Source organism: Mustela nigripes, chromosome 11 (genome assembly GCF_022355385.1).
Source record: "Mustela nigripes isolate SB6536 chromosome 11, MUSNIG.SB6536, whole genome shotgun sequence".
Lineage (NCBI taxonomy): Eukaryota > Metazoa > Chordata > Mammalia > Carnivora > Mustelidae > Mustela > Mustela nigripes.
In genome coordinates this window covers 35,712,902-35,725,473 of record NC_081567.1, presented here as the reverse complement: position 1 = coordinate 35,725,473, position 12,572 = coordinate 35,712,902, and the positions used below count along the sequence as shown (strand labels likewise).

The window sequence follows — 12,572 nt, the reverse complement described above, 5'->3', positions numbered from 1 at the left end:
AAAAAAAAAAAAAAAAAAAAAAAAAAAAAAAAAAAAAGAGTGGGAGAGGAGTAAAGTGGTGGAGGCTGGGGCCAAATTAGCAGGAAACATGAGGCCATTCGTCCTAGAAACTTAAGAGAGAGCAGGGAAGGGCGCCTGGCTGGCTCAGCTGGTGGAGTGTGAGCTCTTGATCTTGGGGTCATGAGTTTGAGCCCCATGTTGGGTTTAGAGATTACTTAAACATAATAAAATCTTTAATATTCATAAAAAAAAGAGAGTAGGGAACCATTCAAGTTTTTAGGTATGGAAGTGAAAAGATCCGGTAAACCTATGCAGTTTAAAGATGGACATGTTTAAAGTAGCCTTCATAGGGAAATTTCTGGGGTCAAACCTTGATGAAAGCTTTGGGTCTATTACATCATATTATCCTCCTGACAGGCTTGGAGAGGTTATGACATACTGCCAAGGCTCCATCAGTCAATACGTGTTGTTCATGAGACTAAAATACCACAAAAGATCTCTCTTTTCCTTAAACTAATCTCATGAGCATACTGCCGTGTCTTGCCTTGGCTTCTGGGACCAGCTTTGTGGCCCACGATGACCTACTGGCTGTCCCTGGAGACCCTGCTTTGGGGTTCACACCAGCCTCTGGCCAGCCTCCATGAGCTGGTGTGAGGACCAGCGTCTCCAGAAGCAGGCTGAGTTCAGAGGCACCAGTGGAGCTGTACTCTGCAGTGTGGAGTTTCTCCTGCTGCTGCCTTTGTTCTGTCTCCCTGACTTTGGGGAGTGGGTGGGTGTTTCTGGCAACTTGCCAGCACCCTCCATCCTCCTGGAAACCAGAGTTGGGCAGCACATGACCAGTTCTTTCTTTGCAGGCTTAGTGACTTGTATTGCTTTCTTTGCTACTTTGAAGATCGAGGGCTCTTTGATTTTTAGTGTAAAGGACTCTGTGGGATCCATTATTTGCCAGGCTGATTTGTAAAAGAGGGTTAAAGTGACCCGTGAGCCAAAAGCAGAGAGTCAGGCTTACTTTAATGAAGACTCTTCATTGATGAGGGCTGTCAGTCATGGTACACTCTACCTTGGCTGAAAGCAAGTTCCCCATCACAGAAAATAATCCTGTCATGTGTCTTAGGCTTGGATCATGACCTGACACCCCCCCCTTTTTTTTAAATTGTAAAGTCTGTTTAAAAACTAAGTTAAAATGTACCCTGCCCCCCTTTGAAACCTTATGAATCTCACATGATCATGTTTGTCTGAAATGAGACTGTTTCGTGCTGTTTGTTGTCCTTGTGTCTCCAGCATGACCCCATGATGTCACACAGCCCTGTGATGTGTCCTAGTACTTTATTGAATTTGACCTCCTTTGGGTCCTCATTTGGCACTCTGAGCTGTGACACTGTTGTGTCTTTACTCGGCACGAATGTGCTCTTACGTGTGACACCTCCCCTTGTTCCTTTCACCGTGGACTCAGTGCCTCACGTGTGAGCTCTGAGGTTGTCCGCTTCAGTGCTGTGTTTTGCAGCGGTCATCCTGATGATTTGGGGTGTACTGATAGCAGTAAGCGTTGGCTCATCATTGAAAATTTTCAATTAGCAATAATCGCGCCTCGGATAAACCTCATTGGCTACGATACTGCCACTGCGCAAAGCTCATCATTGAAAATTTTCAATCCTGATCAGAACTCCTTAGGTGCCCCCACCTCCTGCACATGTCCTTCTGCTCCCTTCTGTGTTCTAATATTAGCTGATGTTGAATGTTATTGTGTGCCGTGCCTTGTGCCTGTTTTATTTTTATTATTGATTTATTTATTATTGTCATTTTTATTTTTTTATTATGTTCTGTTAGCCAGCATAGTTTTCGATAAAGCATTCAGTGATTCGGTAGTTGCCTATATAACGCCTTGTGCTCATTTTAGAATACATTTATCTCATTTTATCCCCACCACAGCCCTGTGAAGTAGGTACCGTTACTGTCATTTTCCAGATGAGCATCCTGTGCTCGGTGACATTCTGCCCAAGGTCGCAGAGCTAGCATGGGCACTCTGACCCTGAGGCCATGTGCTTAGCTTCCGGCCCCCAGACTGCGGCCAGCGGCTCGGGGTGTCAGAGCCACGGGGCTTCTCCAGTGAGCTTTGGCATCCACGCGCTGTCCCTCATTCGAGGGAGCTGCGGTAAGCCAGACTCTGCGGCCCGGCCCACACGGTGAACCGCCTACTGTGCGCACAGCACGGCTCGGAGCAGCCAGAAGGGCACCTTCGCTTTAGAGCGGCTCAGGCTCTTGAAAAGCACAGAGGAGTATACAGTGGAAAGTCTCCCTCCTTCCCGTTTATTTACACCCTCCCTGTTGCAGTCGGCGTCTCCAGCTCATTAGTGTTCAGCTAGAAGAGCTGATCAGCTGGTACATAGTTTCTGCTCCTCTTCTGTAGATGGCAGTGTGTCAGACACACTGTTTCTCCGCTGCTTTCGTAAAGGTGCCCCAGTTGAAAGGATCGGTTGTTATTTTTGATAGGTATTTGTTGTGGTTGAACAACAAACGTGTTTATGCTTCAGATTTGAAGAGGCAGGTTTATTTTAAAGTCTTAAGCCTTGTTTTCAGAATTGCTGTGGGTCACAAAATCTTAAACAACTGCTGTAAAGGAGGTGAGATTGGCACTGTCACTTGGGTTCCAGTGTTGGTCATCATCTCGTGTCCATAGTAATTTACCGTTTCCTTCCTTAGCTGGCCAAGAAATACCACCCAGACACAAATAAGGATGATCCCAAAGCCAAGGAGAAGTTCTCCCAGCTGGCAGAAGCCTACGAGGTAACTCAACCTTCCTGTGTGTGCAGCTGCCATCACTCAGCCGCTTGTGTGGTTCTGAGTGTGCAGCACAGGGTTGCCTGATGTGTCGTGAGGTCCCGTGTGAAGGCTGCATTCCCCACACCAGATTACCTCTGTGAAGATCCCCTGGCCTCCCGCTAGATCCCGCTTGACATCTCGTAGAAAACAGGATCTAATCATCTGTATTAACAGAGCTCCCAGGTCGCCTGGCTTTGTAGCCCGCTCTAGGCGCTCCTGGTACGATTAATTAATCCCACACACTGGATGACCCCCTTACTTAGGGCATCACTGTCTCGTGGGGCTGGTGGGGATGGTAAAAGTAGAAGGCATCCCTTAAGGAATTTGAAATGTAATCAGAGGGATGAAGCACGGACTTGTGGACTACTGCTGAGTGATTCCAGAGGGACCTTCTCCCCAGACTTGGAGCGCCTGAGGGGTTCAGGCTGTGTGAAGTATTGTGTATCTGCTCTTTGTGTATGTGTGTGTGTGCGCGCGCGTGTGCATGCATCACATCAGCTGTTGGGGAGCAAGTCACAAACATCTCTTCTTCAGTTTCCCAGTGTGTGTTTTCTAAGAACAAAAACATTCTTTTGCATGACCACAGTACATTTGTCAAAACCAAGAAATTTGATGTTGCTGCAATCCCCTTATCTGTAATTGGCATGCACTCTTCTCTGTGCTCTGGGCTTTGGGAGACTCGGGAGGGCCTGACTGCTGGGCCTTTCTGGTAGGTGCTGAGCGATGAAGTGAAGAGGAAGCAGTATGATGCATACGGCTCGGCTGGCTTCGATCCTGGGGCCGGCAGCTCCGGACAGAGCTACTGGAAGGGAGGCCCCACTGTCGACCCAGAGGAGCTCTTCAGGAAGATCTTTGGTGAATTCTCGTCATCTTCTTTTGGAGATTTCCAGAGTGTCTTCACTCAGCCTCAGGAGGTAAGCTCCTTGTCTTGAAGAATCACTCCCTCACATTTTAGCTGCCCGGCGTGAGGCAAACAGATTTGATCAGTTGCATTTTCTCTAAATAAATAAATAAATGGCACAGCACCTTCCACAGAAGGATCTGGAGGCTGCTGTTTTCATAGGAAATCATTCTCCTGTTTAAGTAAAATCCCGTAGGTGATATGTGTGCATCCATTTTAACGACATTCTTAGAGCTGCTTAATTGGGCAGCCTAAGGCTGAGGATCTCAGGGTCCATGACTAGGGTGTAAGTGTTTTATCTCAAAGGCCTGCTACATTATTCTAGTAGAACTCAGTCCCGTAGGGAGACCCATGGCGTATTTATGTCCTAATAAGACATGATCAGAGTTGAAGAGAGGGAGGATGTTTTATGACTTAGGTTGTGATTTTGGATCTTTCCAGTTGTCTGTAAGGACTGTGTCCAAATATTACATGTGAACAGTTTGTTGAAAAGTACATTTTCACTTAAAACCAATATTCCCTTTTAAAAATCCTGAGGCGTAGGGCAGAATCACTTGAGTCCCATCCATTCTTACTAGGCCAAGTATAGGTGAGTAGAATAGTTAAAAGGTAGAGTAGCTGGGTGAAGAGGTGAGCAGGGCAACACAGAGGGTTTTTAGTGGAATTTCACGTTCAGTGCGAGTACTCTGGTTTTATAGCAGCGGACGTCTGTTCAGACCTATAGGAGATGCACCACCAACGGTGGACCCTAATGTTAACTATGGGCCTCGGATGATTAAGATTTGTCTTGATTTTAAAAAATGTATATTCTGGTGAATGATCCTGATGATGGGTGAGGCTATGCATGTGTGGGGCCGGCTGGGGGTGTGTGTGGGACCTCTGTACCTCCTTCTCAGTTCTGTAAATGTGAAGCTGCTTTAAAAGAAAAACTAAAGGAACTAGAAACTGCTGACCGTTGCCCTTCTTTATTTTTAAAGTGGAGGGTCATGTTGGTGATTATCAGAAGAAAGATGTCAGGTTGTCCTCTGATTTCTTTAGTACATCATGGAGTTGACGTTCAATCAGGCGGCCAAGGGGGTCAACAAGGAGTTCACCGTGAATATCACTGACACCTGTGAGCGGTGTGACGGCAAGGGGAATGAGCCTGGCACCAAGATGCAGAGCTGCCACTACTGCGGGGGCTCCGGCATGGTAAGAGCCCATCCTGGCCCCATCCTGCTCCTTCCTAGGGGTCTCCTACCTCTGTCCCACCCACTCTCTTCCTCGCCATCCCGCCATCCCAGGGACAGTTATTGGGCAGTACTTAGTGATCTGAGAGTCCCTAACTTGGTGGGACTGTTTGATCTGAAACCTTCTTCTTTTCCCCTGAGTGCTCTCTGGCTTGGTCAGTGGGCTATCTTCTCTGAAAATACATTTGGGAATGTTTTGGTAATTTGAAACCATGGTGTAGGGAGGGAGGTTTAAATTTTGTTTGAAGCATCATCATTTTATCATCTTTTTTTAAAAGATTTTATTTATTTGAGAGAGAGAGAGAGAGAGCATCAAGCAGGGGCAGCAGGCAGAGAGAGGGAGAAGCAGGCTTCCTCTCTGAGCAAGGGGCCTGATGTGGGCTCCATTACAGGACCCCGGGATCATGACTGAGCCAAAGGCAGATGTTTAATGGCTGAGCCACCCATATGCCCTGATAAATTATTTTTTATAATACAAACTTACAGATCCGTATAGAGAGTCACTCCATTATTCCTTACCTGGATCACCAATTGTCAGCATTCTGTCTCATTTGCTTTGTCATCTGTGGTATATATTTTCTTTTCTTTTCTTTTTTTAAATATTTTATTTATTTATTTGACAGAGATCACAAGTAGGCAGAGAGAGAGGAGGAAGCAGGCTTCCCGCTGAGCAGAGAGCCTGATGCAGGGCTAGATCCCAGGACCCTGGGATCATGACCTGATCCGAAGGCAGAGGCTTTAACCCACTGAGCCACCCAGGCGCCCCCAGATTACATGTTTGTTTGTTTGTTTTTTAGATTACATGTTTTTTTTTTTTTTTTTTTAAAGATTTTATTTATTTATTTGTCAGAGACAGAGCGAGCGAGAGTGAGCACAGGCAGACAGAATGGCAGGCAGAGGCAGAGGGAGAAGCAGGCTCCCCGCAGAGCAAGGAGCCAGATGTGGGACTCGATCCCAGGACGCTGGGATCATGACCTGAGCCGAAGGCAGCTGCTTAACCAACTGAGCCACCCAGGCGTCCCTAGATTACATGTTTTTGATGAAACACCACATCCCTTTCCGGTGGGCCATGTCAGGAGTCATAGGTGTCCATTTGTCCTCTTCGTGGTAATGTGACATTTGATCACTGGTAGTTAGTTAAGGTAGTGTCCACTAGGTTTCTTCACTGTAAAGTTACTAATATTCCCTTTGAAGTTAATGAGGAAGCCGTGGTGCGGCACCCTAACACTCTGTAAATGTCCGTTCCTGATCAGACTTTGACCTGGTAGTTGCGGCATCCATTGATCATTCTTGCCAATTCATTATTACTGGAACGGTCGCAAGATGGTGATTTTCTGATCCCAGCATCCCTCTGTGTTTCTTAGTTGTCATTCTCCTGAAAGGAAGAACTTTCTATTCTCCATTTATGTATTTATCATTCATTTATAGTAGTATAAACTCAGGTATTCTTATTTTATTCACCGGGCTGTAATCGGTTTAATTTCTGCCTTCGATATTCAAACTGTTCTTGACTTGGCCTGTGGAATCCCTTCCAGCTGGGACAGGTCCCTCCTCATTCTTTGAGTACTTCCTATAACAGATATTCTAGACTCACCTTGTGCTTCTCCTGCCACACCCTTGAGCAGTCATTTCTCCAGGGGGTCCTGGTTGCTTCTAGTGTCTCCTGGGATTTAGAAGCCAAGATTTGTGCTCTAGGTGTGCACATGTGTCTGGGGGTTCACTGCTTCTCCACACTCCCGCAGACAAGGCCAGGCTAAACGTGTGCGTGTGTGCTATACTCCTATCTGTACCTCCTTCCATATTATATTCACATTATAGGTAGAACTGTACACACAGAGGTACACACCTATCCTGCCACCCACCATCACTCTGACAAACCAGTGAATTCAAACCTGGTAATTCCATGTCCAGCCCAACACCACAGGGTTCATCTAGTTTTCTGCCTGTCCGTACTTGAAGCTTTTTTCTGATAAAGAAAAATCTGGCTTTGATTATCCTCAGTATACTTACTCATTTGCTCAAGCCTGTAACGGAGAAAGGAGTTTAGAATTACTACTCAGACCACTGTGCAAAATAGCCCTAGTTATTGGTATCTGCCATTTAGAGTTCTTTTCATCTTTTGATTTAATGCGTATGGTTAAAATACTGTGCTCAAAAGTTATTTGGGTCAGTTCTTTTCTCCTCCTTCGCCATGATTATATCTCTGTATATTTAACTGTACTTAGGTTTTCATCGATCATGTTTGTACTCCATTAAGCTGGATTCCTGTTGGAGGGGATTGAGAAGTTGTCTACCACCCTCCTTTAAAATCAGTCATTGTGTGTGTCTGCTGGTGTGACATAGAAGTTGCCTTTGAGGGCAGAAAAGTTCTTAGAAGTAGAAGTCCCTGATAATCTCATCACTCTAACATTTTAAGTTTGTGTTTGTGCAGTTGTTGATTAGGAGCATCATTTTTGGGGACACCTGGGTGGCTTAGTTGGGCATCTGAATGTTGATTTCGGGGCAGACCATAGGCTCAGAGCCCTGCGATTGAGCCCCACATTGGGCTCCGTGCTCAGGGATGGGGGGGGCAGTCTGCTTGAGATTCTCTCCCTCTGCCCCTCCCCCACTTGCACATGCATGTGCACCCACTCCCTCTCTCCCTAACATAGATATATCTTGGGGCCCCTGGTTGGTTCAGTCAGTTAAGCGTCTGCCTTCAGCTCAGGTCATGATCCCAGCGTCCTGGGATTGAGCCCTGCATCAGGTTCCCTGCTCAGTGGAGAGCCTGCTTCTCCATCTGCCCCTCCCCACCGCTCATGCTCTCTCACTTGCTCTTGCTGTCTCTCAAATAAAAAAAACTTAAAAAAAAATTTATTTAAAATAAATCTTAAAAGAAAAGAAACTTCATTTTTGTTTCATATGTTTGTGAATGGGTAATATATGCAGATTATTAAAAAGTTAGTGGGTACAGGGGCGCCTGGGTGGCTCCATGGGTTAAAGTCTCTGTCTTTGGCTTGGGTCATGATCTTGGGGTCCTGGGATCGAGCCCTGCATTGGGCTCTCTGCTCAGCAGGGAGCCTGCTTCCTCCTTTCTCTCTGCCTACTTCTCTGCCTACTTGTGATCTCTGTCTGTCAAATAAATAAAATCTTAAAAAAAAAAAAAGTTAGTGGGTGCAATTGGTAAATAGTGCAAAATAAGTGTCTCTCCTATTCTCTGCTATCAGCCATTATGTTTCCACTCCCCAGAAGCATCCCCTGTCCTCCTGGATGTGTGCATGCATGTGCATGGTTTCTTAAACGAACTGTAATACAGTTAGCTTTGTTTGTATCTCAGTATTTATTCTGTTTCTGCTTCTTGGTATATTTGGCAAACACTCTGTGTACATAGCTGTCCCAGGCTGCGTGGCCACAGCGGCTCCTTCACAGATGTGCTCTTACCTCGCCAGGCCCCTACTGGTCTTGTGCTGCTACGTACACTGAGTACTGTCACCTAACGCCATTTCTCATGCTCAGCTTGCATCTGTCATGTGTGAGGTTGAACATCTTGAGGATTTGAGGGTCAGTTTTCCTGTATGGCCCTTCAGCCTTTTTGCCTTCTCACTGTGGGGTAATTGGTCTTATTCTGAGGCATTTGTAGAAACTCTTCATAAATGAAGTCAATTAGTCATTTGTCACTAATCTGAATCGTGTATTTTCTAGTTTGTCATATTGTTTTGAATGGTTTTTCTTGTATGTATGTAATTTCAACAGTTGAGGCTCATACGTGCAGTTTTTCCTCACTTCTCATGTGCTGCAAGTATTTTTCCATGTCTTTGAGTATTTCTGAACATTATTTTTTATGGCCAGTTAAGAGACCAATGATGGTGTACCCAAAGTTTTATCTGCAAATCCTCCTGTTGAGAAAAGGGCTGGACTTATAGCTCGGTGTGCAGATACGTGGACAGTCCTCCAGAGGGCGCTCTTGGGGAGCATGTACATTCCTGGGGCTACACTGAGCTGCTGCCACTTGTTACAGATAGTTTCCATTGATTGTTCCCAATGGCCTCTCACTTCGAAGGTCCTTTCTCCAATGCTCTGAACTGCTGTCACTTATTTTTTTAAAAAAATTTTTTTCTGAGGAGATAGAGATAAGGTAATAAAGCCAAAGTGTATTTCTCTAAAAACATGATGCTTGAGACTAGGAAAAAATATTTGTGACACATGTGCTAAGGGACTAGGGTTCCCAATATGTAAAGAGCTCCTTCACAATAACAGGGGAAAGACCAGCAGATCATCAGGAAAACTGGGTAAGGTGAATTGTAGAGGAGATGGCGGGTGGGTGGCTGGTGACCATGTCTCAGCGGCAGTTGAGGACCTGCAGGTAGAAACCGGAAGATGCTCTTGGCTCATCCCCCAGAGGGCAGGCGTTTCAAAGATGGGCCCAGTCCGTGCCAGCAGGCCTGTGGGACCTGAGCGCACCCTGACAGCTCTCTGGCTTGTGGGAGTGTTCGCTGCAGGAACCGTCAGACCCTCGTGCATGCACTTTGTGGGGAGCTGGCTTACACCCCACACTCGGGGTGCAGCGTGTGTACAGGGTGTCCCCTGCAGCCTTGTGTATAGTACTGAAGGCTCAGTGACCCACCAGGAGCGAGTGGCCTGAGATACCGTGGTGCATCCCGGTCACGGGATGCTGTGTGCTGCTGTGAAGTGCCTTCTGAGATCATTGAATTGTAAAAACGGAAGCAAACCCTACACCTACAGTGCAGTGTGCATAGTACTGCCTTGGGGGAACTGCAGGCCCCTGGTGCTCACACAGATGGCTGGAAATACATGTGTCTGGATAAAGCAGGCTGCAGAAGCATGTCACCATGGCTGAGCCTCTGAGAAGGCGCCTGAAACACCTAGGGGACAGGGGTGGGGGGGACACTTAACTGTTCACTGCTCCTCCGTTTCTTACTTTAGAATTTGGTACTGTGTGCAAGTAAATGTAACAGTTTTTTTTAATCATGTTCAGTTAACCAACATGCAGTACGTCACTAGTTTTTGATGCGGTATTCAGCAGTTTGTTAGTTGTGTGTAACAGCCAATGCTCATCACATCACGTACCCTCCTTAATACCCATCCCCGGGCTACCCCGTCTCCCCCACCTCCCCCACCCACCTCCCTTCTGTACCCCTTACTTTGTTTCCTGGAGTCCAGAGTCTCTAACACATAAACTTTTAAATATAATAGATTTTAAATTTTAAAAATTTAAATATAATAATTATTTGTCCTAGCAATTCCACCTTTGGGGATCTTTCTTATAGATTAGAAGCATCAGAACAACAACAACAAAAAAAGCATCAGAACAGAAGGATATATGTGTAGAGGGTTTCTTCTGTGCTTTGAAATATAAGTTTGGGTTTTTTTTTTAAAGATTTTTATTTATTTAGGGACGCCTGGGTGGCTCAGTTGGTTAAGCAGCTGCCTTCGGCTCAGGTCATGATCCCAGCGTCCTAGGATCGAGTCCCACATCGGGCTCCTTGCTCTGCAGGGAGCCTGCTTCTCCCTCTGACTCTGCCTTCCACTCTGTCTGCCTGTGCTCCCTCTTGCTCACTCTCTCTCTGACAAATAAATAAATAAAATCTTTAAAAAAAAAATTGGTTTAAAAAGAAAGATTTTTATTTATTTAAGAGGGAGAGAGAGAGCAGTGGGAGGGAGAAGCAGATTCTGGGGGAGCAGAGACCCTGGGATCATGACCTGAGCCGAAGGCAGACGGTTAACCCACTGAGCCACTCGGGCGCCCGGGGGCCGTGCTCTTTTTAAGATGTGTTTGCTCAGCTCCCTGGGGTTTCAGGAACCTCTGCAGAGAGGCACTGTCTCATTTTCCAGGCCTAAATAATCAGCTTGGTGATTTGGTGTTGAGAAGTCAACATGTTCCAGAAGATCAGACTAGGTATTGTGAGCCCCTGCCCCTATACTCGTGGATGGCATGTTTTAGTGTGTTCACACAGAACACGAGTCTTCAGTGAGACCTTTCTCTGGTGTACATTGTATCCCCAGAGGCTTGGCTGTTAGAATTAACCTGTGTGCTTAAGGGTTCCGTTTTTCTTCTCTTTATCAGGAAACCATAAATACAGGCCCTTTTGTGATGCGCTCCACGTGTCGGAGATGTGGGGGCCGAGGCTCCATCATCACAACTCCTTGTGTGGTGTGCAGAGGAGCAGGACAAGCCAAGCAGAAGAAGAAAGTGGTGATCCCCGTGCCTGCCGGTTGGTCCTGGGGTCCCCTACGCACTGGGGGCTGGGAGAGCTGAGGCCTTTGTTTCCTTGTGATGGGCTCTTGAAGCTGTGGTTAAGGGCCTACGGCCCCAGACTGGAGGGGGGACTAGAATCTCCTTGAGTTTTTGTCTTTGCATTGGTCAGGCTTACAGACTACACTTGCATGCCATGTTGGGCAGAAGGGACCAGACATGCCTGCTCTGCTCCTGTGTGGGGCTCCTCTTCAGTCGACGAGGCCAGCCTTGTCCCCTCTGCCAGCCCAGTCTGCACCGCCACTCCTCCCTCCGGCCTCCAGCGGCAGCCTGTGACTGCTCTCCCCACCTGTCTCTTTCTCCCGGGGCAGGTTTTCTGCGTGGTGGGGTGATCTTATCACTCGCCCTGCAGAGCGCGCTGTGACTTTTGGGGTGGGGAATGTCTCCAGTCTCAGCCCCTGCCGGCGTCTGCCTTAGTCTTCCCTGGCTGCCTGCCCTGCGGCCTTCTGATTTTCACATAGCTCCTTTTTTGTTCTTTTTTTTTTTTTTTTCCCCAAAGGGACGGTTTTTTTTGTTTTGTTTTGTTTTTTAGTTTTATTTATTTATTTGACAGAGAGACAGCGAGAGAGAGAACACAAGCAGGGGGAGTGGGAGAGGGAGAAGCAGGTTCTCCATTGAGCAGGGAGCCCAATGCAGGGCTCGATCCCAGGACCCTGGGATCATGACCCAAGCTGAAGGCAGATGCTTAACAACTGAGCCGCCAAGGTGCCCCTTTCACGTAGCTCCGTGAACAGGCTGTGATGCCTTCCAGGACAGAGCCTTGGCGTACCACTCCGTGTGTCCGAAGCTCACTTTCCCCCTTCTTTTCAGCAGGCTGACTCTCCTCCCGGAACTCCTAGCCTGAGTGTTGCTTTCCCGGGGGCAGCTTTCTGGAGCTCTCCCTGTTCCTTAGATGTCCTTTGTCTTTTCCTCTAAGAACGTGACCTCTTTGTAATGATGCATTTGTTAGCGTTAGTTTGGTTGATAGCTGTGCCCCCTATTAGACTCTGCATTCACTGGGCTCCTACACAGACGGGTAGGAGCCAGGGTCCGTGACGTGGGTAAATGAGTAGACGGTGCTCTTGTTTGCTCATCACTTGCTATATTTGCACCTGTAAGAAGTCACAGTCGTTGGATGTGCTGTGGGTAATTGTGTAGCTCCTCACTAACAGGCATGGGTGAGGAAGTCAGGGGTTTGTAAATGGATCTAGGGCAGAAAATTCCTTGGGAGGTCCCAAGATAACTCTTCCCTTTTGAGCTTCTGTTCTTCTTTCAGGAGTCGAGGATGGCCAGACCGTGCGGATGCCTGTAGGAAAACGGGAAATTTTCGTCACATTCAGGGTAGGTGCTCTGCCCGCACAGCTTCTCCCTGGCCCTCTCCCGCTGGGCG

General features: G+C 47.1%; 1 protein-coding gene and 1 pseudogene across 2 annotated transcripts in view; one reads left to right on the top strand and one right to left on the bottom strand.

Annotated features, from left to right (window-relative positions):
* Positions 1-12,572, top strand: part of DNAJA3 (DnaJ heat shock protein family (Hsp40) member A3) — a 30,292-nt gene that overhangs the window by 5,537 nt on the left and 12,183 nt on the right. For both annotated transcript variants that reach the window (XM_059415446.1, XM_059415447.1), the window contains exons 3-7: positions 2,701-2,784; positions 3,534-3,734; positions 4,760-4,912; positions 11,015-11,162; positions 12,459-12,523. In XM_059415446.1, the coding sequence (XP_059271429.1) occupies positions 2,701-2,784; positions 3,534-3,734; positions 4,760-4,912; positions 11,015-11,162; positions 12,459-12,523 (651 nt within the window). The remainder of the gene's footprint in view (positions 1-2,700; positions 2,785-3,533; positions 3,735-4,759; positions 4,913-11,014; positions 11,163-12,458; positions 12,524-12,572) is intronic.
* LOC132027320 (U4 spliceosomal RNA) lies at positions 1,550-1,632 on the bottom strand (annotated as a pseudogene).